At 44.1% G+C, this 27,928-nt stretch overlaps 1 protein-coding gene across 4 annotated transcripts in view; it reads left to right on the forward strand.

Moving 5' to 3' along the window:
* Positions 1 to 27,928, forward strand: part of LOC146821237 (interleukin-20 receptor subunit alpha-like) — a 313,666-nt gene that overhangs the window by 169,082 nt on the left and 116,656 nt on the right. For all 4 annotated transcript variants that reach the window (XM_085612176.1, XM_085612177.1, XM_085612178.1 and 1 more), the window contains one exon: positions 22,984 to 23,119. In XM_085612176.1, coding sequence (XP_085468302.1) covers positions 22,984 to 23,119 — 136 coding nt within the window. The remainder of the gene's footprint in view (positions 1 to 22,983; positions 23,120 to 27,928) is intronic.

The following is a 27,928-nucleotide window of genomic DNA, read 5'->3' on the forward strand; positions in this document are numbered from 1 at the left end:
CCCAGGTTGCATGATTAACATGTCAGAAAGAATAGCAAGATTGGCTTTGAGACTACAAGATTTGAAGTATAATTCAGAATATAAACCTGGATGGAGTAATACATTGGTAGACTAATTATGTCACTTACTGTTGCCTACACATGTAGAGAGTGAAACTATAAAGGTCGATGAAATGATTGCCAGTATGATTGATGAAGTTGGAGAATGTAAATGGACAATAACACAGGAGGAATTGATGGGTGCTTTTGAAGAAGACGAGATTTTAGGTAAGAGAAAAAAAATTCTGATGAAGACAAGTGTGAGAGAGAGTTGGGTGAGAGTTGATGTGAGACTTTATTGGGAAGTCTTGGATGAGTTGTCTCTTTGTGGGTAAGGCATCTTAATGATAGTTATGGTTGTGGTAGAGTGCACACCAAATGGATGGAATTTGAATTTGTGAGGGCAATAACATCTACATTGATCAAAGTACTTGGCAACGATTTTGCAAGAGAAGGTATGCCAACATATTCAGTGGCAGACAATGTTACACAGTTAACAGTGAAGGACATGAGAAACGTTCTGCTTCAAGGTAGGGTGAGGCATTGCAGGACCTCAGTTGGCAACATACAGGCAAATGGCATTGTGGAGAGGGCAAATAGGTTGGTTAAGGGAGTTACTGAAATGGCATTCAAGAGCAAGCTGAATGAGGCGCAGGCACTATTGAATGTTGTTGGGGTGCATTTGATGTGTGTGAACAGTGTAACTAGTCATCCATCATTCATGATGATGAGAAGTAGAGAAGGGCAGATTAATTGGTTCCGGGGTGGATAAATCAAGAAGGTGAAAAACAAATTCAAGATTCCAAGGAGCTTAAAGATTGCAGGAAGGAACATTGGCTGAGGAGTGTTGGTGTAAAGTAAAACCTGAATGGTTGGTAATGGGCATCTTGAAGTTCAGAGGACCTTATTAAATGTAAAGTGTGTGTGAAGGAAAATGATGTGGTGTTGTCTAATGGACAACAGAACAGAAGAGTTGTTCTTTATAAAAAAAAAGAACACAACGGGGATGGAGGTTTTGTGAAACAGTGAGGATAATAGATTTAGTTGACCAATATTTATGAGTGATTCTGAGTACTTGAATTGTTCACAAAGGATAGGTGCTCCTGCTGGAACTGGTGATGTGAATGAATTACAAAGGGAGTTAAGTGTTGAGGGAAATGTAAGATCATTGTGAGTGATTCACCAAAGAACTGAGAGGACGCAAGATGGATAAATGAAGTTTGTGGGATGACTTGTGCTTGTCCACTCTTCCCTAACACTCCTGTGAGGTTTCCCTCAACCATGCCACCCTCGTGCGGCTTGATCTGTCGTTATTTATTAGATAATGGTTACTGCTTGTAAGTTGTGTGTGGGCCACTTTTTAACCAAGGTTCCTTGTGTGAGTTGTTTGTATGAGTGTTGTGTTTGGTTAGGTGTTGTTTGTCTGGTACTGTTATATGTATAAGTAGTCATGTGTTTTTTTTCTTCAAATTAAACTGTAGAAAATAGGGGGATGTGTAGCAAAGAGTATCTGTGTGTATAGCCTGCAGTGAAATGCTGAGACGTCTGCATTCCAGGGTTGTTGCCATGGAGCTGTTGAGGGAGTCAGTTGGACTCCTGGTGACAGGGACAGAGCGTTCTCTCTTGTGGCCTGCACAACTCAATAAACCTGAATTTCTACTTTAAAGTGAATCAGTTGTTGTTACTACAGATACGTTTAACTGTGCAGACAGCAACATCTCATTTGTCAGTCTAGGCTGAATTCAGAAATCCAGAGTACCTTTTGCAGATCAAGGCTAAACTTTAAAAAAAGCATTCTGAGAAGAAGCGTGACCAACATGAGTAAGAGAATTTTTAATTATAAAATATAAAGCCCACAGCCACCTAGAATTCACCCCCGAAGGAAAGCAAAACCAACTCACCAAACAAGTGGGGGAGCGGTTACATAAATAAATGCGCTGACAAATATTGGAGCAGGGGATAATACCCTTGAGGCTATGATAACTATCAAACGCTTTCCTTCACCAACTTTGAAGTTTACACATGCAAATATGCAATGCCTAGCATGTCACTGAGGTTTACAAACATGGCTGGACTAGGCACAGCAACCAGCCCTGGCAGACTGCTGCTCGACTAGCCCCGGGAGCCAGGCGGGGGTGGGGGAGAAAGCGGCAGGTGCTAGTGAGAAGCACCACTCCCACTTTTGTTACAGGGGGCCTATATTGCAACACTGCTGCAAAACCGTCCCCCAGTAACAAAACCGGCTCCCACGTGTACAAAACTGGACCCCATCCCATCGGCCCACTGGGGAACTGCCCAGTGCCCGCTATTGCCAGTCCGGCCCTGTTTACATACCTCAACGTTGATGTAGATTGCGGGCATGTAAGCATTTCACTTTGATATTACATCACAAGTCCAGTACTGTTTTGTGCCAAAATATTGAAACCGATATATCATCTGGCAGTAATATAATGTCCTAAATTAGTATAACAATTCAATATTCTGTATTTAGTTAGAACACCCTCTCACCTCTAAGACACTGAACACACATTTGATCTATCATAGACAAAGGTTACCAAATTTCTAGCACCCACATTGGAATAGAGTCCCTATGCCTCTTCGTTCAGTTAGTTGTGTAATGATAAATAATAATAAATTGTCTTGTAAAGCACCATGGTTACACCAACTGTTTTGTCCCCGCACTGGGCTAAGAAAACAGCTAGAACTCGGCAGCGGGGAAAGACTGAGAAACAATAAGCCTAACCTCACTGAGCAAGTAAGGGAGCCCCACACTAAGGATTCAGCCAGGTTTTCTGTTTTTTCCTGAAAAAGGATTCCAAACACAATCTTATTCTTCATCTGAAGTGAAAGCTGAAACAACTTGTGACAAGCTTGTGCTTAAGTGACGAGATAGAAGGGAGTTTGGTCTCTTAAGAACTAATGAAGGTGTGCCCCTGAAGGTGGGGCGAATGTGAGCAGAGTCAACTAGCACATTACTGCACAGATGTCAGGATAGGCTCAGGAGTAACAATGACAACTTCATGTGGAGATGGTGTCCATGAGGAATCTCACTGCCTTGACTGCTTTCTGTGTCATTTCTTAGAAAGGAAGCTGACCAGACCTGAATATCTCTCGCACCAACCTAAGTCAAGGTTATATCTCTTGGGGCTAGATGTACGACCCGTTTTAGCAGTCCCAAACAGAAAATCAGCCCGTTTGTGACCACTAAAATGGGTTGCGGTATGTATAAACCCTATCTTGTGAGTCGGTAACCTAATAGGGTTTACGATTCACTATTAGAAAGGCTGGTGCCATGGGCGTCCCTCCCTAATAGCGAGTCGCACTGGTTTGTACAATTGTTTTGCCTCTGCAAATGCTGTCGCAAAACAATCGCTGTTACCACGGACCACTGTCTAGTCTTAATAAATAAAACAGAAATGTTTCATGTTTTTTATGCATCTCGTCTTTCTTTATGGGAAACGGCTATAAAATAAGCCCTGTATTAGGCCGATGGGTGTCCAGTCATTCCCAGGAAAGTTGCCACATTTGGCATATAAGGGAAGTTATAGCAGCTCGAGTATCATAAATAAATAACCAATGAAAAGCAAAGGTTCAGAGTCTATTTTCAATGCAATGAATGGTAAAGTATTTCTAAACCAGTAGTCATTTTGAGTTCTTCTTAAAAGCCTCAAAACTCTCTTTAGTGATTGAGTTCTATAATTTGTGAGCACTTCCGGAGAAGGATTGTGAGCTGTTTTTTTGTTTCATGGACTTATGAGGTTCAAAAAGTAAAGATTCAGCACTGCGGATAGGTCAGCAACCCCTAGATAAGATGAATTTTTATGCCGGGTCAAGGTAGGGCTTTGTGTGTGCAGGTTGTATTGAAAATATTCCTGGCTTCATTATGAGCCAGCAGAGAGAGAAATTTCATGATTACATAAAACAGCAATTCAAGAGTACTTCTTTGTGTACTTCAAAATTCATTTGTGAATATGCTCCTTTGCCTGTTAAAATTAACTAGACTGTTTTTCAGAAGCTCTGGCTCAGAGGTATAACTGAACTTGTGTAAAAGTAGTCAGCAGGGTTCCGATCTTTACCCGACTTGTGTACAATTGCATAGTCGTACTCTTGCAGTCGCAACCCCACCTCTCAATGCGAGGGGACATCTTGGCTTTCGGGTTTTACCAAAAATAGTTGGGTTGTCTGTAATGATAGTTAAATGTTTCCCCTAGAGAAACACATGAAAATGTTTTCCGGCCCACAGTACAGCCAGATCCTCCTTCTCCAGCTGAGAATAGGCACATTCTGTGTCAGACAAGCTTCGACCATCATATGCCACAATGTGTCTCTGAGCATTGAAATAACCATGATGTTAAGCAAAGATTGCCTCCAGCCCCACTGGGCTCCTACCTACAGTGATCTCGGTATTTAACTTGGGGTCAAAATAGGCCATCTCGGTTGCATTTTCAATTGCATATTTTATTCTTTTGAAGCTTTGATCACAGTCTGCAGACCACTGGAAAGTGACATTTCCATTTGTCAAGTCTCTCAATGGGCCACTCACAGTTGCAAAGTCAGGTATGTACCTTGAGAATTAACTGGCAATGCCTAAGAAGGATGACAGCATGGTGACATTTTGTGGGGGGCAAGTAGCTGGCGGTGCTTGCAATTTATCTAGATCAGGAGTCATTTTCCCATTAGAGAATATGTGCCTGAAGAATTTAAGTTTGGTTTTGTGAAACTCACACTTAGCTGCTATCAGAGTGAGACCTGCATCAGCAAGTAACTGGCATACTTGTGTAAGAACCTTGCCATGCTCCTTTTGCGTTTCCCCAAATACCAGTATGTCATTACTGTAATTAAAAACATGCTTGCCATTTTAAATTATTTTATGTATCACATCCTGAAATATTTCTGCAGCTTACGACACTCCAAAACCCAACCTTTTATATCTGGACAAACCAACATGAGTCGAAATAGTAGTGATGTACCTACAGTTCTCTTACAACTCAAGTTGATGGTATCTCTTGTTCCGGTCAAGACAGGAGAACACGTTGGCACTATTCAGTTGCATGATCATATACTCTATGTGTGCACCAGGATGTCTTTCTCTTCCGATTGCTTTGTTAGTTTGGTACATATCAACACAGATGCACCCTACAACTCCACTGTCCTTTTTTGGCGCCACTACTATTCGAGACCCATGGCGTAGGACCGATGGAGTTCTCAATGATGTCATGCTTCAACAATGTTGCTAGCTCTTCTTACAAGTGAAAAGCAGCTCTGCGTTGCCGCTGGGCAACAGGGCGAATGCGCCCATTTTAATAAAGTCGCCCTTTTATTGTATTAAGTCTTCCTAGGCCATGAAACGACAGGAACTGACTCACAATTTCAGATTGAGTGTGGAGGTTGTAATTGAGAGATATCAGTCCCATGTCAGCAGCCATAGACATTTTTCTGCATTCTGTCCATCAATTGTTCTTTTTGCATTTGTCACCCCGAGTGGGACAGGTATGCCCAGACGTGGGTCCCATGCTCTCCATGCCACTGGAGTCAAGCTATCATGGCTGATGAGGGCTTCGACTCCAAATATACCAACTTCATACTGCTTTGCATCAACTTTGGACACATGTGGCATGCACAAGCAGTTTGCTGTACCATTCCAAACTCTCAGGGAGAGCAGTCTTGTTTCTTTGGAGCACGTATCCCGTACTCGTCACCGGATGTAGCGTCCTCCCCAGCCTGGGAGCATGCAAATGAATATGCCACACATGGCACTCTGTAACAGACATTTTTATTCCTCAGCATACGATCAGACACTGCACTCTCATTACGTCATAATCGTTAATAACCATACCATAACACCTCCCAGCAAGTTACGTAAATCCTCTGTTGAGTCCAGCCAGAACTGCAAGGGTCCTAGCTCACAGTCTCATGAAACTACATCATCCACACTCTGGGTGACAGTCTCAGAGAGGAAAACACTATGGTGGCTTAGAGTTTTGGACCTGGGGTGTAGAGATAAGGTGTCTCTAGGAAATTAGGGGATAGGGAGCCCCACACTATAGTGCTCCATGTGGGCAGGTGTGGCTGACCCAGTGGCCATAGACAACAAGGAGAAGGAAGGTAAGTGAGCAGAACAGTAGGGCAGACCTGTTGCCTGGAAATCTATAACAAGGAAGACAGCTAAGCCGCATACTCTGTACAATACATAACCACAAGCAATTATGTAAATCATTGCAGTAACCCCAACTTCTGAAAATGAATTCTCCTAGTATTAAAATTGAAAAACAAATATTTCTTACTCTGCCTACTAGGGGTCAAAGCAAGGTCATGCATATATGTGCCTGTTGGTGCGTTTGGGTCAGTACTCACAAACCTGCTGACGCTAAATGGATGTTGATGATGTTTGCCTCTAGTGGAGTAGTGATTGTTGTTTCTGTACCATGAGTAACCATACAGTAGAATGGATGTCACCAGATGGAGAGTCTATATCTGCACACATTGGAAAGTCTGCAGTGGTTAAAGGACAATTTGAGCAGGGAGGCCACCCCCCAGCGCAATGATATGGCAGGGGTTGAGCTGCCATGTGCCTGGAGCAAATGGAGATCCCTTGGGTTGACAAGATGTCCTGATGGTATGTGATCTTGGGGCCTAACCTCACCACAGTGGATCATTAATCATGGTAAAAACAGAAGCAAATTGCAATAATAGTGAAGACCTGCATTGATACCTGCTCAAAAATTGTCTATATGAGCAGCTCAAAGAGGGGCCTGAAATTTTTCTGTGCGTCCCAAATTATGTATAGAATATCACCCGGCAAAGGTCTCGCCTCCCTTGCTCTCCTCATCCGAAGCCAAAATGGACGATTTTAGAAATTGTAGGCAGTTTCTTGCAAACTGGATAGGGGTGCAGAATGCCTGGTGGCTTTCCAACTGAAGTGGTGTGAATTGACAGGTCTCGCCATCCAGGAAGAGAAAGACCTATCCCTTTGCAGACATTCGCCGCAGGAGCAAACGTTCTTTTCTGCCCGCGCACGAGGGCCAGGCAGAAAAGGAAATATTTGCTTCCACCCGGCGAGAGCAGTGCTGCTCCCACCAAAGTCACGACTGGATTATAACAACGCCCTTTACCTCGCCGCCCCAGAGTACACGATACGGAGACTACAGACGGTGCAGAACTGTGCCGCGCGCACTTTGCTTCAGATCCCTCGACGTCAATCAGTCAAAAATGGACTGAAAAAACTGCATTGGCTACCCATTTCCCAAAGAACACAATTCAAAGCCTTATGCATTGCGCACCAGGCGTTCTGGAAAACGGGCCCTCTCATCACTCGCAACCTAGTGTCACACTACCTTCCCACTAGGAATCTGCGATCCAACCAGACCTTCACGGCCACAATCCCCAAAATAAAAAAATCCAGAACTGGCGGTAGGACTTTCACCTACAACGCCTCTAAGCTATGGAACACCCTACCCCTCCACCTAAGGAAAAATCCCAATCTTACCTCATTCAGGAAACAGCTAAAAACATTCCTCTTCAATGCTGCTCAATAACGCCCTGGCTACTTCCTCTTGTTCTGTTGGCTTCTTAGCGCTTGGACGCCCCCGGGCAGCAATCGCGCTCTATAAATCAACATACAAATACAAAATACAAAAAATACAAAGGTGGGAGAGGGGCAGCCCCACGCGATTGGTCATCAGGGCTGTACTATGGCTCGGGGAGGGGGGCCACATGCCCCCTCCCCATTTAAATTTCAATCGGCCCAGGGGTGAGGTCACCTGGGCCTTCATAAGCTCCATCCCGTGAATATATATATATATTTTTAAAAAACTGCCGACTGACCCCGTAGGGCTCAAATCTTTTATCCAGGGGATAGGATCCTTAGGGCAAATGGCTGTCAATGGAGGTGGGCTCCATGCACACCACTTTCCCAAACATGTATAAAATAAATGAACCAGCAACCCCCTGGGACCTGGCCCACCACTGGGGACCTAAAAAGCAAAAGTGCTAGGTGCCGCCTTTTTTTTTTTATTTGTACCACATATTTTCCGCAGATCTGGGGTTCCAATTAAAAATAATAGTGTTTGGCCCCATACCATACTTGAGAAAATGGATATTCCTACCTTGACCCCTTATATGTACTTTTAAATTATTTTTGGAAGACAGGAGACAAAGACCCCAAGTCCTAAAATGGCTCCCCCAAAATTGTTGTTGATTTGGTGTCAGCCAATCAGATCTTATCTTTACATATGTTGGGTCAGTTGATGATTTTCCATGCCTCAATATATAATCATAGATTTGTAAACCTTAATTTCTAAAAAACTACTGAAGAGATTGACACCAAATCACAACAAGCATTTGCAATGCAATAGGTCTCGCATTATTAAAGTTTGAGGTATTAGCATTGCTAAATAATGCAACACCAATAGCTCAAACTTTAATAATGCGAGACCTATTGCATTGCAAATGCTTGTTATAAATGTGCCCCTGTGAATATGCATCAATCACTGCTGTTTTTAATGTTTTTGATATATCACCCAACCCTGTTTACCAACATCAGAAAAAAGAAAATCGGAGTCTGCCTTGCTAGGATTGAGGCCTGGTATGCCATGGCCTTCTGTAAACAGGATATAGGAACCCTGACACTGCTGCGTCTTACAGATATGGATCGCCTGAATGTCCCCCCCTTCAACTCTCGAAGGGTATGCAATATTATTATTATTTTGAGTTTCATATAGCGCTAGCTAGACCCGAAGGTATCAGAGCGCTTTACATGTTATGTGAATGCCCAGACCACTGCAGTAGGGCCATTGACACACTGCACAATACTGAGTTTCTTTGGAATTAGCATCCAAGAAAGCTTAGCACTGCCACGCGCAGCACATCCCCGTCTTAAGCGATCCTAGAAGGCTGCAAGGAGCTGCATTGCCATGTTCTGATTGACTGCCGTTGATCCATCGTATTACAGGTTTTTCGGAACACAGTGAACGTACTTTATCTAATATTGCAGCACCAGAAAGGCAATGATACATAAAGCGGCCCCCCATACATGTCATTGATGAATGTACGCATGAATGATTTAACATACGTGTATAGAAGAGTGCCCACTTTGTTCCTTTCTATCTGAGAGCAGAGTGCATTGTTATAGAATAAAAAGAGTTGCTGTAAAAAAAAAAAAAAGACCGGTACAGGATCTGAAACCTGTTGCCATAGCAACTGTGCAATGGTACAGTGCGATACGCTCAGGACCGTATGGACCTGGGGGGCTGCGGTGCTGTGTCAGGTGGGCAGTCAGGGCAGCCTGGCCCGGTGACCCCATCCGCTTCCCTCAGGAGGGGGGCTGGGGTAGTGTGGTGGGAGAGTGGCGTCTCCTGCAGCAGGGCTGCCAGGCCTCCGGCTCGAACCCCGGCTGGGACTGTGTAAAAGGCAGCAGCTGCTGAGGGGGAGGAGCAGGCAAGGAGAGACTCGAGCAGAGGGAGGCATGGCGGGGGTGGGGAGAGCACAGAGGGGGGAGACACGGGGCAAGGAGAGGCTTGTAGCAAGGGGAGTCCAGTCCAGGAGGAGGCGTGGTGCAAATGGGAGCACAGAGGAGAGAAGGCATAGTGCTAAGGGGCAAGCATGGAAATTGCATCTTTGGAGCTTTACAAACCTGTAGGTGGAGGGCGGAAATGGCAGTGCTTGAGGGTCACGCTGAGGTCTGTGGCATCGCCGGATATCTGAGAGGTACCCAGGGACAGGCAGGCAAAAAAAAAAAGCGATCGCGAAAGCGATCGCTAATGTCAAATTTAAAAATACACGCCAGCAAGTGGTGCGCGCCACTGCGAGCCATATGTGTTTTCAATTATCGCACCCCTGTCTGGGCACAATAATTTTCCTTTTAAAATTTCACATTACTCACAACACTCACATCCTTGTACCCCTCCAAAAAACCTGCTCCGCTGTAAATCAGGCATCGTGGCACACCAGGGAGGCACTCGGCCTCTCTGGTGGGAACCCAATGATGAAGCATGTCACCAATCAGGTTGGTGAGTGAGGGTTCTTTTAAAGAAATAAGTCTTTCCTTTGTGCTACCCAACCTTTTAGATCAAACAGTTGCTCTCTTTTGGTTTTTTTTAATATATAGCCAAGGGGGAACAAGAGTGACTCTCCCTCTCCCTCTCTCTCCTGTTGTTCTCCATATGGGCACAATAATTGAAAACATATGGGCTTTGGTGCGCGTAACAGACACCAATAGGCCATGGGCGGAGCAATGCGCCCGCCTTTGGCCTTTTGCATGCTCTGTTTTAAAAAAACACGCACACAAAGCCCAATTTCGGATCCTGAAAGGAAAGCACGAGCGGGTGCGATTCCAGGGTCCGTTTTCAAACCCTGTACAAAAGGGCTCGCAGCGGCGCAAGCACTGCTGCGCCGTGCAACGCAGGGCGCGAGCCCTAAAAATCACACTTCTGGGTAAAAGATCTAGCTTTCTGCCAAAATTAGTGGCATTCCGTTCTGCCATTCTGGTTGTAGCTGTGTCTTTTTTTTCCTGTGGGAAATTGCATGAGCAAAACTCATTTTAGGACCATTGCTTTTTTTTGGACCCCCTCTCGCTTGACGGATCACCCCAAAACTTTCCAGGATGGAGCTGAGGTGGATGAAACTTTTTTGGGGAAGGTTTTGTAAAGATTTGTCAAACTACGCTAAAGTTATAAGCAAACCAAAAAATCTGTTTCCTGTGGAAACACAGTCCCAAATATAAGTGACCAGTGGCAACCACCTCTGGGTGATATATATAGGGATATATAGGACATCGTTGCCTTGTCCCTCTTTCTATACAGATTTCTCAATTAAGCTGCAAATCAGCAAGACACCTGTTTCCTCTTACTGCTCTGATAAAGTTTTGGCTAAACCATAGTCTTTCCATCACCCTCAGCAAGTAGAGCCGCTTTTGAATGTTTTTTATGCATTAATCGTGTGAATAGCTAGAGCAGTGTTTTGTTGTGGCTATGTCTTGTGTGGACAAGATTTATTGTGTTTGTTAACTATGAAACCTACCTTTAAGGAATCCCTATTTTCTTGATGTATTACTGCCTGAGTGACTGTCAGAGTGACTTTCTGTAATCTTTCAATAAAAATACTGTTGAACAACTTTTGAGCAGTGTTTAGTAGAGCGACACTAGCTCTCACACTGTTGTGTTTTTTTACCAGATTTCAAAACTAGACAGTTCTAGCTTCAGACAAAGAACTAGAAATCATAAAGTTTTGCCAAATATTGTAAATAAGTTAGGGTTTTCTTTGTTGTTTTTTTTTTACAGTTTTATATAGTGCAAACTAGACCCAAAGAAATCAGGTATCAGAGCACTTTACATAGCACCAGTTTCGTTACACAAGCACACATTCATTGTTGTTGGGCACGGGGAGATTAAGTGATTTGCTCAGAATCACAGGGTGTTGAGTGCCGTTGTCGAGACTCGAACCCGGTTTCCCAGCTTCAACGTCAACCGCTCCAGCCGTAAGGTTACAGTTCTCATACTCTTGGGTTGCGACTAAACTTTCCTTTACTAGTTTATATAATTCCATAGATCATCAACTGTCATTTTCCAGCCCAGTATAGCTCTTTCCTTTTCTCCATATTCGGTTTTTGTTTTTAATTTGCTGGCCTCCCATGTTTTGGTATGACCTCATCAAACATAGGCTATATATTTTTTTTCATTAATTACTAATTTTAATGTGTTTTTTTAAGTCTGAGCTATTCCGAGCTAAATTTATGAGTTCCCTAGTTAGATTTTCTATTTCACTTTTGCACTTCTCTATCTGATTTTTATGAGTACAATTATGCTGAATAAGAATAGAGGTTACACACCCACAAGAAATAGCTTTATATGTATCCCTAACTATTATCAGCTTTGATATTCACAAATTAATCTCTAAAAATTCCTTTGTACTCTCTTACCATACTTTGTACGACATTTGGTTCTGATAAAAGGGTGCTATCGAGAGTCCATTGTTTAATCATACTGTCATCCTTTATTAGATCTAGCTTCAACTCAACCATAGCGTGATTTGAAAGGTGGATCAGGTAATGTTTTAACGTATCCAAGCCAGACTATTGCGAATAAGAAAATAATCTGATCTATTGAAATGTCCATATCTGCCCGAAGAAAGTATATACCCTTTTTTTGCCCCTCTCTTTCACTGCAGACACCCCTTAAATCTAAGTTTAATATTAATCTCTTAATAACAGATGTGGATTTTACCATTGTATTAGAAGGTCTGTGGTTTGACCTATGTAACTCCACATCCAACATTACATTAAAATCTCCAGCTGGTAAATAGGGAGTGGAATAATTAAGCATTATTAATAAGTTTCTCATAATATCTTGGATCGTGTGCGTTCACTCCATTAACCAATATTATTTTCATGAGGTTTCAAAGCAGGGAGGAAAGCACAATCAGCCATATCCCCTGTGGCTCAGCATGTTTGTTAAGCAGCCTGAAACTCTGATCTGTTCAACCTAAAATAGCACTAACTACACTTGAAGAGCTCTGTGCTAGGCCTGGGCTAAAATTTCGTTCCGTTCGCGGAAATTGCGATAATTTGACATTTTCGCGTTCCGCGGAAAGCGCGAAAATGTCAAAATTTCCGCATTCCGCAGCTTGGCGATAATTTGATTCTTGTTTGCGCTTTAAAATAATACATTCTTGCGCGCGCGCGAACGCCTTACCTGAATCCCTGCGTTCGCCGACAAGTTTTCTTGATCCGGTCGCGTTCTCCATCTTCAGCCATTTGCGCTGTCTCGCGACAGTTCGCGCCCGCAGTGACGTCATGCGTCGCGCGATCACGTCTTTCTTCTCGCGATCATGCACCGCGAGACAACTGAAAACAAGATGGCCGCGCCCGCGAGCAACCACATGGGTAAGTTGGCGGGCCGCAACCATGCAGAAAATCTCGCGAACATGCTGGAAAAAAACTTCCGCATCTTCGCGATATTTCCGCATGTTTGCGATAATTTTGAACATTTTCGCGATAATTTGCGAAAGTGGATTTCGCAAATTCCGCCCACCCCTACTCTGTGCAGAGGAAAAAGCTATGTTTACCCATCTGGGAGTTAAGCATTTGTGTGCCTCAGTCTTTGCTAAGAGGGTTTCCAAGTCAGACAATCACATCTCTTCCTTTCTGAAAAATATATTGGCGAAGCTTCTCTAGCCTCACGATCCCGCGCTGTGGTGAGGGAGTGTGGTTTTAAGGGTCAACCACAAATTGGCACTGGGGCGTGGGATGTGGGTTCGTCGATTATCAGAAATGCAGATCTGTGAAGTGGAAATGTAAAAGCAAATAAAGAGCAATTTAAATAAGCTTTGGCATAGCCAATAGGTCTCGCCTTTGGGACCTTATAAGTGTTTAGCCATGCAACAGTTGATGTTGTTGCACCAAGGATATTGTGCTGGATAACTAAACACTTATAAGGTCCCAAGGGCGAGACCTATTGGCTATGCCAATACTTGTTTCTTTAATGGAATGGATATTGTTTCACGTACACAATATAATGCATCACTCCATGCTCACTGCAAAAGGCACAATCAAATAGAACACAAAGCTCTGTAAAGAGTTTTAGCTAGATAACAAAGTGCCAACCTGGTCACACATCAGCCTTCTTTGGCCTGTGCATCATATAAAGACCGTTGTTGCTCACTGCCTACTTTTCTATGTGCCAGCAGGAATGTTCATCTGGGAGAGCACTAACCTTGGGCGTAGTTCGCGTAGTAGCGCTAAGTGTATCTACGCAAAGTGCACTTTGCACTACGCGAGATATGCTTAGCACTACGCAAACTGTGTAGTGCGCTGTTCGCGATGATTGCACAGTGCTGGATGCTTGTCCGCACTGTGCAATCATTGAAAACGGTATCTTGCACAGTGCGAGCTGTCGTTTTCTGCCGAGTAGATTTTTATTTGAGCGTTTCTTATTGCGAGCGGTTGCAAGCATACATGACCACTCGCAATGAGAAACCTGACCTCCCCACGTTGAGAATCTCACCGGGAGGTTTATTTTCCACGCTCGCGATTGGCAACTCGATGTTGCTGATTGCGAACGAGGAAAAAGTCTCGCCGGGATGTCATTTTGCTCGCTTGCGGTCGCCAACTTGACGTTGAGGTCCGCGAGCGAACAAAAAATGCCTACTACGCTACGCGTTTTTGCACTGTGCTACGTGCAATTCGTGTAGCACGAAGTAGCACAAACTACGCGAGCGTAGCGTAGTTGTCCGCCCAGGGTTAGATAGCACACCAACAGCATCAGTCAATGCAGGTAGCACTTAGTGACAATACCATTGTTGGGACTTGGTACCGTCCAAACGTCATCCTGTAGTAAAACGGGAAGGCTACTCCCACTTCATACCATATTTCCTGTCACTGTTAAGCCCACTGCAATGCTGTGAAGAAGCCTCGAAGTTCTGTAAAGAGATGTACAAGCAGCCAATATACCAGATCCCTTATCTCAGCAGAGATCTGCTAAATTGAGTGGCAAATAGGTTGTGAGATTTTGGACCTTAGATGATTGACAGGTGCTTCTGCTTTAGGACGGGTGAGGACCAGCTTCTTTGGGAAATTGGCTGGTCTATACAATATTTGCAACAAGCATTTTCAAAGCCAATAGACCTTGCCTTTGGGAGCTATTGCCTTTGCCAGTGGTTTAGCCGTGCTTTACAGCATCCTTGATGCTGTGCTGCATGGCAAAAGAAAACAAACTTTAAAAAGAGGGCTATGACTGGGCTAGCGCTTCATTATGCAGGCATGCATGCCCTCAAAATGGCAGCTTTTTTTTCTTTACTGAGTTTGATCGGTAATTGAGAAAGTATGTATATTACAAAACACATTTTTTTAGCGCAGTTGGGGAGGAGCAACACAGGAGTAAGAAGGAACACCATGGCAGGGAGGAGAAGCAGTGGGTAACCGTGCAATATGGTGGGGGCAGTGGAAAGAACACAAGTGAGAAAGCAACAGGGAAAGCATATGAGAGCGAGCGCAACATGCATGTGGACAGGTAGAAGCACCCGGTGAGTCGATAGAGTAAGATGAAGGAGATGACTGGAAAACACATGCACTCCATGGAGTGCTTATTCTAAAACATAGAAATAGTGCTTGATAAGCAAGTAGTAGAAGCACCAAAGCCAGTCAAAAAAATGAAATGGCAAAGATGCTATGCTCCATGGGCGGGTCACGCACAATATTGACAAGCTTAGGCACGAATAAGAAGCAAATGAGAGTGACAAGAAAGCCAACAAATAGTAAGACATTAGTAGGCCCTGTATGGTTTTGGTAAGCCTGCCTAGTAGGCGTGACCTAAATAGCGTGGCAGAAGGACGGGTGACAGCTCAGCAGAAATTATTTACGGAAGACTCTGTCCTGCTTGTTACATGGGGTTACTAATGGCCTTCCTGAAACATTAGATCAGTAGCGGTCCGTGGAGGGAGTTCGGTGGGGCAGTGAGGCGGGCGGGGGAGGGGCAGGGTGGGGGAAATGTAAACACCGGAATATGGATGGACGAAGGTAAGTACACATTTAAATAAATAAATCGAATTTCGTTGCGCGTGCTGCATCGCATTTTGCGAATCCGGGGAGTACTTGTTTTCCACAAGACGTCTCATGGAAGCTGCCCTCCCAGGTGCTGAGGAGCCCGCGGCAAGGGATCACAGGGGAGATCTGTTCTCGTCTATATTTAGTTTCTAGCCTGCCCAAAGCTCGTGCCTGCGGGCACCGCGCTAGCGCTGACACGCCGCACGCTTGTAACCTACACAAGAACAATACCAGAGGTTGCTCTTATCGCGGGCTGCTTGCAGAAAAACAGGAAATTGGTCATCTGCGTTTGCAACTGCTGCACGGGATGCTGAAGCAGCCTGGTGACTTCTCCTTGCTGGCAGATATATAGCCTGCTGCCGTCTGTGCGGCCGGTGCAAGCACAGCCGGATGCCTCGGCCCTGTGTGTGCTGATGACGCCTTGTGTCCTGGTGTCTTGTGCTGGCGGTGCCGGTACAGTCTTTTTATCCTCTGTACCGTGGGCACAGACACAACATGTTATCTGCCTCGTGCAGCGTGGCATCCTATGCCCATTTGTCTGGCGGAGACATATCACGATGTCCTTTGCCTAAAGGATGGAGTGGGTGCATGCAAAGCTGGGTGTCGTCTGCTCGTTGAGTGGGTGCATGCCTCGAGGTGTACTCCGCCTGGTGGGCACAGATGCAGCCTCCTGGATTCTGTCCATCGGGTACAAACACAGCACAGCATAATGAGACCAGCGAGTGGGTGCAGACATATAGCGTTCCCCCGCCTTATAATTTCAGACGTCATTGGGTGGATGCTAACACTGACTCATGCTGTCTACCGTTAGGTGCCTTCAGACACATCGTGGTGTCTTCTGCCCATTAACTAGTGTCCTCTGCCTGTTGGGTATGTGTGCACATTCCCTGAAGCCAGCTGCGTTTTGGGTAGGTACAGACACAGCCTGGAGCCGTCTGTCCATTGGGTGGCTGCACATTGGCTGATGCCCTCTGCCAGGCATGTGCAGCCTACATAGTGCCCTCTGCCTTGTTTGTACAGATATAGCCCAATGTCGTGTGGAAGGGCATGTGAGCGGGCAAGAGGGGCCTCAGTGGACACCAGCCTGTTCTAATCTGATGCCTTCTAGGGGAGCAATTGTAAACTGTTTGCACATCTCTGTACTCCATATTTGGTCTCAACCTTAAGGAGAGGATGCATGTAGTTCAATGCAGTCTGGCTGGGCTTCCCAGCCTCAGCCGAAGCATTTAAGAGCGGAAGCCAGTGACGTGCACTAAATTGACACGCAATTAAGCAGCGCTGCCACAAACGATGTTTCTGGCCCGGGTGCCAGTGAGCCTGGGGCTCTCACCTGCAGCCAGGCCCACTGCACGGGGCACTAATTGCACATCAAAGAGAAGGACTTGTTTTCCCTGCGTCTGCGGGCCGCGCTCAGCCAGGCAGGGAAGAAATGAAAACAAGTGGGAGGGGTGGGGGAGTGCGGCCGAGAGCACACACAGCGTTTCCCGTGCGGGAGCCAGCAAGGACACCATATATTTGAAAGTTTATTACAAACAGATGGTTTCAAAGCTCGCTTCCACAAGGGAATCGCCAAACGTGCACGCTTTGCCATTGTAAGCAATGCAATGTGTGCACGTTTTTGGCCTAAAAAGCAAATCAATTCCAAGAGGTCTCCTCCTATGCATCGCATGCGCGCTGCGTAGGAGCGACCTAAAAAAAGAAAGAAGTCTCTCTCACTTTGGTCTACATGTCAGGCCATTTATTTTCCAAGTCATGAACCTTAGCTGTGAGCTAATTCCAACTAATTCCCACACAGTGAAACTAACATTTTAAATTTGTTTGTCTGTTGTGCCTTCTACCTTCTCAGTCTTGCCCTCACAGCCCCCATTACTTCCTGGGAGAACCCTGGACAAAGTTCCTGCTTGGGACCAGCCAGCCGTCCCCACTTTTCGCAAAAGCAAGCAAACCTTGAAACTAAATAATTAAAGGACATAATTAATGGTGTTTATGCCTAATATCAATGATTCCACTTCTATCTCTCTCATTGTGTTTAGCTTAAAATAATAGCCAGTGCATATCACATCACTCCTTCCCTCAAGAGCCTCAACCGGCTTCCCATCGAAGGAAGATGTACTTACAAGACTGCCTGTATCATCCACAAAGCCCTTCACTCACATACACCCAACTACTTAGAAAACAAGCTTACGAAAGCAGGGTTACTAGATCTTTGAAAAGCTCCGACGCACTTTTGCCCCTACCTCCCAATCCAAAAAAAACATCAACCAAGTCTCACTCTTTTTCTGGAAATGCACCGAGCATATGGAACTCTCTACCTAGCGATCTTCGATGCAACCCCTCCTTCCCTTGCTTTTAAAGAGATCTGAAACTCCTCCTCCTCAACAAATACTTTACCTCTTAGCTTACTGAACTTGGTTAATTATCTCTTGTACAGGACTAGACCCTCAGTCATAGTTTGCTGTTTGTTTGCTTATGTTGTCTATTAGATCATCTAGTATTGTTCTCTTGTTTTTGCTTTGTTTTTTGTTTTTTGATGTTTACAATAATCTATTGAGTCTCGCTTCATATGTTATTGTATTCCTGATTTACTGTATTCTTTCACGATCATGTAAAGTGCTCTGATACCTTCGGGTCTAGCCAGTGCTATATAAAACGTGTAAATAATAATAATAATAATAATATATCAATCCCCCCTTCTGAGGTTAAACACTACACAAGACTTTTACCTCATACCACTTTGGTTTCTCTTGGCTCCTTTCTAATTCTTCTTCATCCTTAACGTTTCTGGTCATCCCTCCCATGGAAATCCAAACTCACAAATTCTATAAACATGAGGTAAAAGAGAGCACTCTTGTGAATCAGCTGATCACAAATGTGCCTTATAATTTGAAGAAGAGAAACACGTAACGTGCTCACCGTGGCTACAAAACAAGAATAAGCGGCGTTTTCCTTAGAAATGAAAGCAGAACATATCATCCATGAAATGGCGAAGGCTAAATATGACTAGGCTTGAGTGTACATTGCCCAGTTGGTACTATAAAGGCCGAACTGGCCATTTTGTCGTGCTGACATTTTCCCAGTTGTATGCAGGCTAGGGAGTTTTGTCAGAGCAGGATGGGCTGCAATGACCCAACTATGAAGACCCAATTGGGTCTCTGTTCTCTGCTTCCTGCAATGTGAGGATGGTTAGAATATTTTTGCTAGGATTAATTTTGGTTTCCAGCACAGCCGTCAGATATTTATAAGTAGCAACAGACAAAAGGGCTGTTCATGGTTCCCAGACCCTTTCAACCCTGTTGTTTTCTGCCCTTTCTCCATTTCCGTGGTTTCCTTCTAACCCATCTTTCTGGCTTTTTATCACTTTTTGCTTCATCACCCAGCCACGGCCCGTGCAGATAAGAACTGTGGGGCTGGGTGGGGTGGAAATTCGACAGATAATGATCGTCCTCTGTTGAAATCCCCCACCCGCCTCACCGCTCTTACCTTTCACGGCCGTGGCTGCCATCACCATTGCAATGCAAATGCAGACACGCTTAAAATAGCTGCACAAGTGCTGTGGCCCATGCAGGCTTACATAAACACCCAAGAAACCTTGCCCAGGCAGTAGAAACAATAAAAAAGCATTGGCAAAGCCAACAAGTCTTGCCTTTAGGACCGATTAGCTTTGTCAATGGCTTTTGGTGATGCTATACGGATATGCACGCATGCGTGTGCCTACTGAATGACGCCGTTTTTTTTTCTTTTTACATACCGGGTCCAGGCCAAATTATTTTTTCAAGCGGGTGGGGAAGCAACACTGAGGGGTAGAATAGCCAAGCATCACCCTTGCACACTCTTCACAAACTGCTGTTTCCAGAGTTACCAAGTGCTTTCTGGGAAGCACAGTGCTGAAGTCCAAAACAACCATCCAACGCGTGATAGTCACTGTTATTCTTAGATAAACAAACAAGTTGATCTTACAGCTTGTTCACTTTAGTACGGCTCTTTCTGCCTGGCATGTGAAGAGGTGTGGCTCACTGGTTAGAGGCGGCAGACCCGTAAGCAGAGGACGGCCCGGGACCAGGGTTTGATTCCCGACGCGGCAGGGTCGTGGACCAGGGTCAGCGGGCTCGATAATTCTCGCTTCGGTGCCTACTCCAGTCAGGGACCACACTCGGCAACTCTGGGCATTAGCTTGCCTCATCTTCATAACGGCCCCCCCAGACCGCCGGGGATGCTTGGTCGCACCTTAGAGATACCCATTAGGGACCATCTCTCAGGGTGAGCCAGGACGGGTTCCCCAGCGGTCGAAGCGCGGAGATACTCCTCCGGGAGTCGATTCTAGTGCTATATAAACCCACAATTAAATTAAATTAAATTCCATGAGAGACTGAGAAGTGATATTGGAAGTTCTTAAATAAGAGAGGGCCTTATCCACCAACTCACAGGCTGCAACTCCAAAAGGCCATTATGCTGTTTACAGAAGCATTTTTACAAGTCAGGGATTTTGTGACCATCTCCCTACTGCAATTAGGGTGTGAGGGCCCACCCTGACCTATTTGCGATTCGGATAGCAATGTATCAATGGTTTTCCACTGCAATTGTTGTCTTAAAACATTGATCAGATGCCAACACCTACAAAAGGGGTGGTATCTGATTTGCGAGACGAATCTGTACCCGTGGCACAGCTTCTGCTTTGGAAATAGTTACAGCGATCTCAAAGGAGCAGACAGACCCTGTACTCACTAGAAGCACATGAGGCTTTCCCTGTACCTCTGTCTAGGATAAAGACTAATTATCACTTTTTCGGTGGGACTGGCATTTACTTTTGGGATTCACTCATTAGCCATCAATATTACACTCTAGGAGAGTTGGTGATGACAAGAAGGACCTTAATGGACTGACTGCAAAACACCTTGCAATATGAAGTTAATTTAAAGATCAACCTGGGAAGTGCCAAGAAATGGAGGCAAAATCCATTTCGTGCTTGTTTATTTCCCTATTGCATTGAATGTGTTTCGTTTTTTCATTATGATTTGATCTTTGATTCTTAGAAAGATAACAATGAGTGGGGTAGGAGTCCAGGCTGGTCGCGAGCATCAGAAAAGTGATGTATCCTAGGCAACCAAGTTTCTGGTCTACCCACAAGCCAAACCACAACTGGCATATTCTCCAGCCCTCTGCTGGTCTAGCTCTAATCTGGCAATATCACTTTCATTTTACACCCTAAATAAATAAATTAGTTTTCTAGAATCCTAGAAGTAAATGTCTATGAATAATGCAAAGCTGATATATTTCATCATTTTCTTGTGTAACAGTTTCAAGACAATTTCCCATAGGTACATGAATTGCCGCATACTCTGCCATCCCTGTTAAGTGAAATGCAGCAGTCTGGTGACCTAAAGGGACAAAAAGATCCAAAAGCAACGAAATTGGGTGGTTGATCAATTATTTGATGGTACATGCAAATAACTTGAAGATGTTGTTTAACGCGCAAATACATTCACAGAAATATTGTATTATGAGCATAGTGAGTAAGCTTTATTGCAATAACAACCTTGGGGCCGATTCACAAAAGCATTTGAGAGTAAGAGGAGTAGTATTACAGGAGTACTCTTTTACATACCCTTAATTGCCTTTGTGAATCAGTGCTGAGCCTTCTAACTCCCTGTTTGTAAAAGCGCACACAGTCTTATGTAAATTGACCAAAATACCTCAGATTCCTTAATAGTGAAAGTGCACAGAGGGCACCGTCCCTTCTATTTGTGCTAACTGTATGAAAATTTATGAATTTTCCCATTCTCTATGTTTTCGGGCCAATTCACAAAGGAATGTAAGAGTTCATAGAAGAGTAACACAGGAGATATACTTTACAAAATGTCTTTTTAAATAAGCTTCAAAATATGCAGAGGCAGGAAGGATTGCACATTTTATTTCATGTCCCACACAAGTTACTTTGATAAATGTGTTGTCATCTGAAAAGGAGGAATCGTTTAAACAGATTTACTATTACATAATTTTGCTGAGACAATATATGCTATATATATATATGTATATGTATTACCTACTGGCGGTCGCCAGTAGGTAGTTATAGTTAGGACCACGTTTCCATAGGAAATCCGCAACATTCTATTTTGAATAACTTTGGCGCCGGTCGACGAATCCTCGCGAATTTTTCAAAATAGGTGGGGCGCTACGCTCCGCTCCTACCCTGAAAGTCTCGGGGGGATTCGTCAAGCGGGGGCTGAGATAAAAGGGGGGTCCCAAAACGCGTTTTTCCCATGCATTTTTCCATAGGACCTTTAGACAGGGCTACAGCCCGAACGGCTGAACAGAATTTAATGAAATTTGGCAGAGAGGTAGTCCCCAGGTCAAGGAAGTGCCTTTTGTAGGTTTGGTGTAAATCTGTTCAGTAGATTCTGAGAAAATAGCCTTTAAATCAATATATATATCTGTGGCAGCTTACGGTGCGCTTACGGTGCGCTTACCGTAAGCTTACCGTACGCGTACGGTGGCGTGCGCGAGCGCGATTCTGATTGGCTCTTAGTTCTTAGTAAACATTCGAATCGGTCGAAACCAGGAAGCGGCGGCCGCCATTTTCTCTCTCGCTTCCTGAGTAGGGCAGCAAAAACCAACCCCAAAAATGTGTAAAGAGGCAGTTTAATGAGATCCTAACCACCCAGCATTGATACAGGGGTCCCCAAACCACCCCCAAGCCCAAAAAAAAAAAATTTTTTTTTTCGGAAAATCGCCGATTACGCTTACCGTACGCGCACGGTAAAAAATAGTAAAAAAAAAAAAAATTATCCACATTCTCCCCACCCCGTGTGCAAATGGTGCCCGAAGGGCACCATTTGTGCATGGCTTATCATGGGTAGGAAGTTAACAAAGAATACATTTCACAAAGATGCGCAAAATATGTCCCCCATGTATTGGGGCACCAGCAGCCAGGCCTCGGAAATGGTTTAGCCTGACCATTTTCTCTGTGAAAGGGGGAGCATACAATTGTCTCCCACGCCAGAAATGTTCGAACATCTAAACTATGAAAGTGTTTTATTTGCCATGACATTCAAAGCCCATGACAAGAGTTTTGGCAAAATGAGTTTACATAGGTGTCTGAAGGGACGTCTCTTTGAATGCATATGATTTGATTTGATTCAGGATGTAAGCCGATTCACAGAGAATGCAGAAAAAAGAGTGCAATATTTTGGTATTTATCTCTGATGCCAGACACCTTGTGCAAAGTAGACAACGCATTGATCGATTGATTGAGTGCACATAGGCGCTTGATTAATCGAAATTACAACAGGGCAGTGCAGAAAGAAGCATGGATCAGTGTTAGCAGTTTTCTGCTGGCATTTAAAAAGAATCAAATGACTGATTGTTTTGACTGTTTTTCTATTGTTGATTGGCTCTTATTTTGGTATATTGCAGAAAGTAACCAGCAGGAATGCTCTTTGCCCAAACCACGTAATGTCCACTTCATATCTAGAAACATGGCGGCGGTCGTGCATTGGTTTCCCCCATTAGGACTTGGGGATGGAGCGCATTACTCCGTGCAATACAGGATGTAAGTTTTCTACTCCAGAGTTGAGGTAGCCAAAAACATTTGTTGACCATCTCTTAATCCAGAGCTCCTTCACGAACTATCTTGATGCTAACATTTACGTATGCATGTTTCTAGTTTCATAAACCAAAACTTCTATCTCAGCCGTCTCGATTTTTAACATGGTATTCAAATAACTTCTAGAACCTTTACGTGACCAATTCAGACATAGTGGAATGCATTCTGGTTCCAACAATAATGGAACCAGAATGCATTCCACTATGTCTGAATTGGTCACGTAAAGGTTCTAGAAGTTATTTGAATACCATGTTACATAGACTTTGGACAAATTGCAAAATGTATTTTGTGCTGAAGTCAGACTTCTATGCCTAACTTGGATGCCAAAGGCAAGATTGGATGTTTTCGAGTAGCAATGTGTCACACGTATGTAAATTTTACCTTGATCATAATTTTAGTGGGGAAAATATGATCCCACTGCAAACCAGCATTACTCTGCCTGAGCTGATACTCATGGCATGCCAGTATAGCTTGCCAACCTAAAGTATAAAAAAACTGATGGACTGGGCTGCGTCTTGAGCAATTACCTGGGGCTGGGATTAGTTCAAGCATTCCACCGATCACCTTCTTGTACACTTTAGTGTGTCGTCCTAAGTGGGATGGGTATGCCCAGGCATGGGTTCCGTGCACACTGTGCTATTGAAACCAAGCTAAACCTGGTTGATCAGCCCTGACTATGGTGAAAAGGGTCCTGGGTTCCTTGTGTTCCAGTTCAAGGATGACCTGGCCTGGTGTTTCAGTCTGGGCTGTTCCAATGGAGAAGGTTCAAAACTGATTTGACTATGGCAGGGTCCAACTGAAGTGGCATGGTTTGCAAAATAAGTACTGGGATGCGGCATGAGTAATTACCAGTGGATGAGATTAATTCAAGCATTACACCCATCACTTTTTTGTACTCTTTTTCTGCATACTTTTTGTATTCTTTGGTATGCTGTATCAACTGATGTTTCTTGACCAGTTGTTTGCCTGTGTCAGCCTCATTCCCAGATATTATGAATTATATCATGGGCCACTTTCATGTCATTTTGATATTGGGGAGTTTTATAATCTGATCTGACCAGTGGGAAAGGAATCAGTGTCTTCATTTTGAACCATCTATAGGCAAGCGATGTGATGCCCCTGTTATTGACGCAATTCTTGCTAACTCACTGGCCACGACTACTCTACAAACCATCCCAAACATTCATGATCTGCTCACAATATATAAGAGACATCCTACCAAAGGCAACTGCTCTAAAATGGCAACATTATCTTCACAAAAAATATAAAAAATTGAACAAGCTATCTATGCCCAAAAGTAACAAATGTCAACTACCTAAATCCTGCAAATGTCCAAAGCAAGAAGGTCAACCTTTAAACCAATCAACAGTATGTCTCTTACCAGGGTGGCCACTCGCAACAAACCTTCTTCTAACACTGATGTCTCAATCTCTTTAGCAAAAATACAAAATGAAAATAAGCCCAGGATAGGGCTTGATTTAGATCTTGGAGGATGGGTTACTCCGTCACAGCGGTGATGGATATCCCATTTGCCGAAATATAAATCCCAATATATCCTATGGGATTTATATTTTGGCGGATGGGATATTTGTCGGCAGGCAGGATAAACATCACTTGTGACAGAGTAACCTGTCTGCCAAAATCTGAATCAGGCTCAAAGTTTCTTAATATAATATATGCCTCTCATAAGCACAAAAGAGTACCTCACTTTTTAGAAATGTACGCGTTAAGCCAATTCTTAAGACACACTGGATGCAAACAACTGTAGGCGCTCCCTATTCCTCCATTATTAGCCATTCGACGGGTGGTCAAGAGATGTGTCACATTCACATGCCTATGTTGCTGCTCTAAGGTTGTGCTGCCATCACTTGCTTGTATAAAGTGCCGGTAGCAAACCTGTTCCCTTCTGTGCAGAAGGGCCTGTGCGCCTGACCCTTCTTTAAACATGTGTGCTACCGGTATTTCAGGGGTTGCAGTAATTATTGAGCACACCTTAGAGGGACCATCTGAAATCTATGTTCCCAGGTGTGATTTCAGTGGGACTTACTCGCCCCAGCAGTATCTCTGTGTCTAGGACGTTGAGATGGCTGGCCCCATCCAAACTAGGGGCAATTGTTTCTACCTGTTTGTGGGATCCTGCCACATTCTTCCTACTATAGCAACCACTCAATCTTTGTTGGCCACTGGACGCACTATGGCACACAAGGTCAGCGGGAAAATACGTGCAACACTGACCTTTCTTGAGATTCTTCCTTGACAAAATCGTGGTACTATTACCTTAAATAATCGATCAAGAAGAAAGCACCTGAATAAGTCTCTAAATTACCGTTTTAATTCAAAGTTAAAAAAAACACTATTGCTCCAGCCAGTATGGAGTTTTCCTCCAATTTCACATTTTCATAGTGTAGTGAACAATATTAATGGATAATGGTGTTCAAAAAAATGTTTAACCCAGAGAAATGTGCAATTTTCACGTTACTCAAATTTAGCAAAATTCCACAATCCTTTGATTGCCAAATTTTTGATTATTTTTCCTTGCAGGTGAAAATGTTTCACGGGCGACATTTGCTCCTTGAAACAGTCTAATGCCGTTTTTTCTGTAACTTTTGAATGTAGGGTGTGACCACACTTTCATTTTTCAAGCACAATACCGGGAAATAAATGTTGAGAAATTTCACATTGTTTTTATGGAATGACAGCAAAATAGATTTGCGCCTTTGCACACCTTTAGTCAAAAGTGTATTGTGGATCTAATAATATTCGACACCGTCTTCATCCAGTTGCATTCTCAGATCATCTAGAATAGATGTAATCGCCATCTCACTACCATGCACGGGTCTTAAACCTGTCTACATTTTATGCAAGATGCCTTTGCATATGATAAAGGGTGTCATTGACCTGATGTAGTCTGCTCCAATAGTGTTGGAGAGTAGGAATCGTAAATTATGCAGAAGTTTGGCAATTCCGTCCAATCTGCCAAAGGCAGTATGACAGTGCCGGGAGGGCTGGTGTGACAGATCAATATGTGGGATGGTTCTTTGGCTATTTCCGGGCCTATTTAATGGTCTGGTGGGGCAGTTGTTCATAATGAGTTCCTTGATATTACCACAAACGTTGCCTGCATCAAGCACAAATGCATGAAGTCTCCAAAACCTTGCAAAGCACCTATAGAGTGTCTATAAAAAGTTCCAATATGCCCCATTTTATAAATGTGAGACACTTTTTTCAGCTATCTGATTCGCTAATAGAGCCACTTTTATTTTGTCCAGTTCTATTTGCTATGCCAGTCCGATCCTGACCTTTTTATACAGTCCATTAGGAATTTACAGTTATGACGGACTACTGCAATTGTAAAGGTCTTAGCTGGAAGGTGTTTGAGTGAGACCCAGAAGCTACATGTATTCAGATCATCAAACTGGAAAGAACAGAGAAACGATCTAGTCTGCCTGTCTGTGGGATCGCACACCATCCGTTCCACATACATTGAAAACATTTTAAAAGAGATTGGCACGTGTACCTGACTTTAGCGTAGTCACTTAGGGGCCGAATACGAGTCTGGCAGTCTACAGACCGCCAGACTCGTGAAGGCTTCTGACCGCCCTATTACGATTAGGGCAGTCAGACAGCCATTGCTCCGGTACAGCCTCCAGGGAACCGCTGTTCCCTGCGGTGTTGCGGCGGTCAGGAGGCATCAATATCCTGTGCCCAACGCAGTCCCACCAAGCATATTAAGAGTTTCCTCTTCGCCATAGTTTTCAGGGCAGTTCCTCCTCCATGAAAACTCTGGCGGAGAGTAAACAAAGGGGGCCCTACAGAGTTGTATGACCGTACAACACTAGTAAAAACATCGCCTGCCTTTAAAACGCATTTCTTACCACACATTTGTTTAGCACTCATATATATGCTTTACCTTTTTCACAAGCCATTACCACGCATTACTTAAGTAAGTTTAAATATATAAATATATATATATATATATATATTTATTTTTTATCTTTTTGAGGGAGACCCCCATACTTACCTTAAATGCGTGGTAAAGACCTATACATGCTAAACAAATGCAGGGTAACAAATGCGTGGTAAAGGCACTGCGATGTAAAAATTGTGTTGCAAAGACTGTTTCCTGCCCTACTGGGCCCCCTTGTGCCTCTGCGCCATGGTGTGCAAGCAGGGAGCACAACATGTGCCCCCTCCCGATGTGCATGCACCCCAGTTCCTGCACAGCATGGACATTTCAGTCCATGCCATGCAGGACTGTTTTTGGCCTTCCCATTGCAGCGCCCTTTTTTTGAGGCCCCTCCGTGGGAACGCCAAAATAATACCAGCCAGACAGGAGGAAACTCCCAATCTGGCAGGTGGCCCGACCACAGCTTTGGCGGTGCAGCAGCAGGGCGGACCCGGCGTCGCATCGCCAAAGTCGCAATCAGGCCCTTAGGAGGTGACTTAGTCACTCCAAATAATAATGCCCTCAAAGGGGGCCCTCTTAATACAGAAATTACTTTTTTTCTCCCAAATTAGTACCCATGTTTCATCATAAAAAAACACAACTGCATTGGCTTGAGGTCTACAATCCTTCAAATGATTTTCTCTTCAGAGTTCACCTACAGAGCCTCTAAGCCAATGTTGCAAAATTGTTGAACAAAGTTTGAAAAATGCTCATATAGCATTTGTACTGGTGACAGGGAGTGTAAACATCACAGATATCCTGAGGAGTGTGCACCACTGTGGCAAGAAAGATAAATCGTGTCACCAGCA

Source organism: Triturus cristatus, chromosome 6 (genome assembly GCF_964204655.1).
Source record: "Triturus cristatus chromosome 6, aTriCri1.1, whole genome shotgun sequence".
Taxonomy (NCBI): domain Eukaryota; kingdom Metazoa; phylum Chordata; class Amphibia; order Caudata; family Salamandridae; genus Triturus; species Triturus cristatus.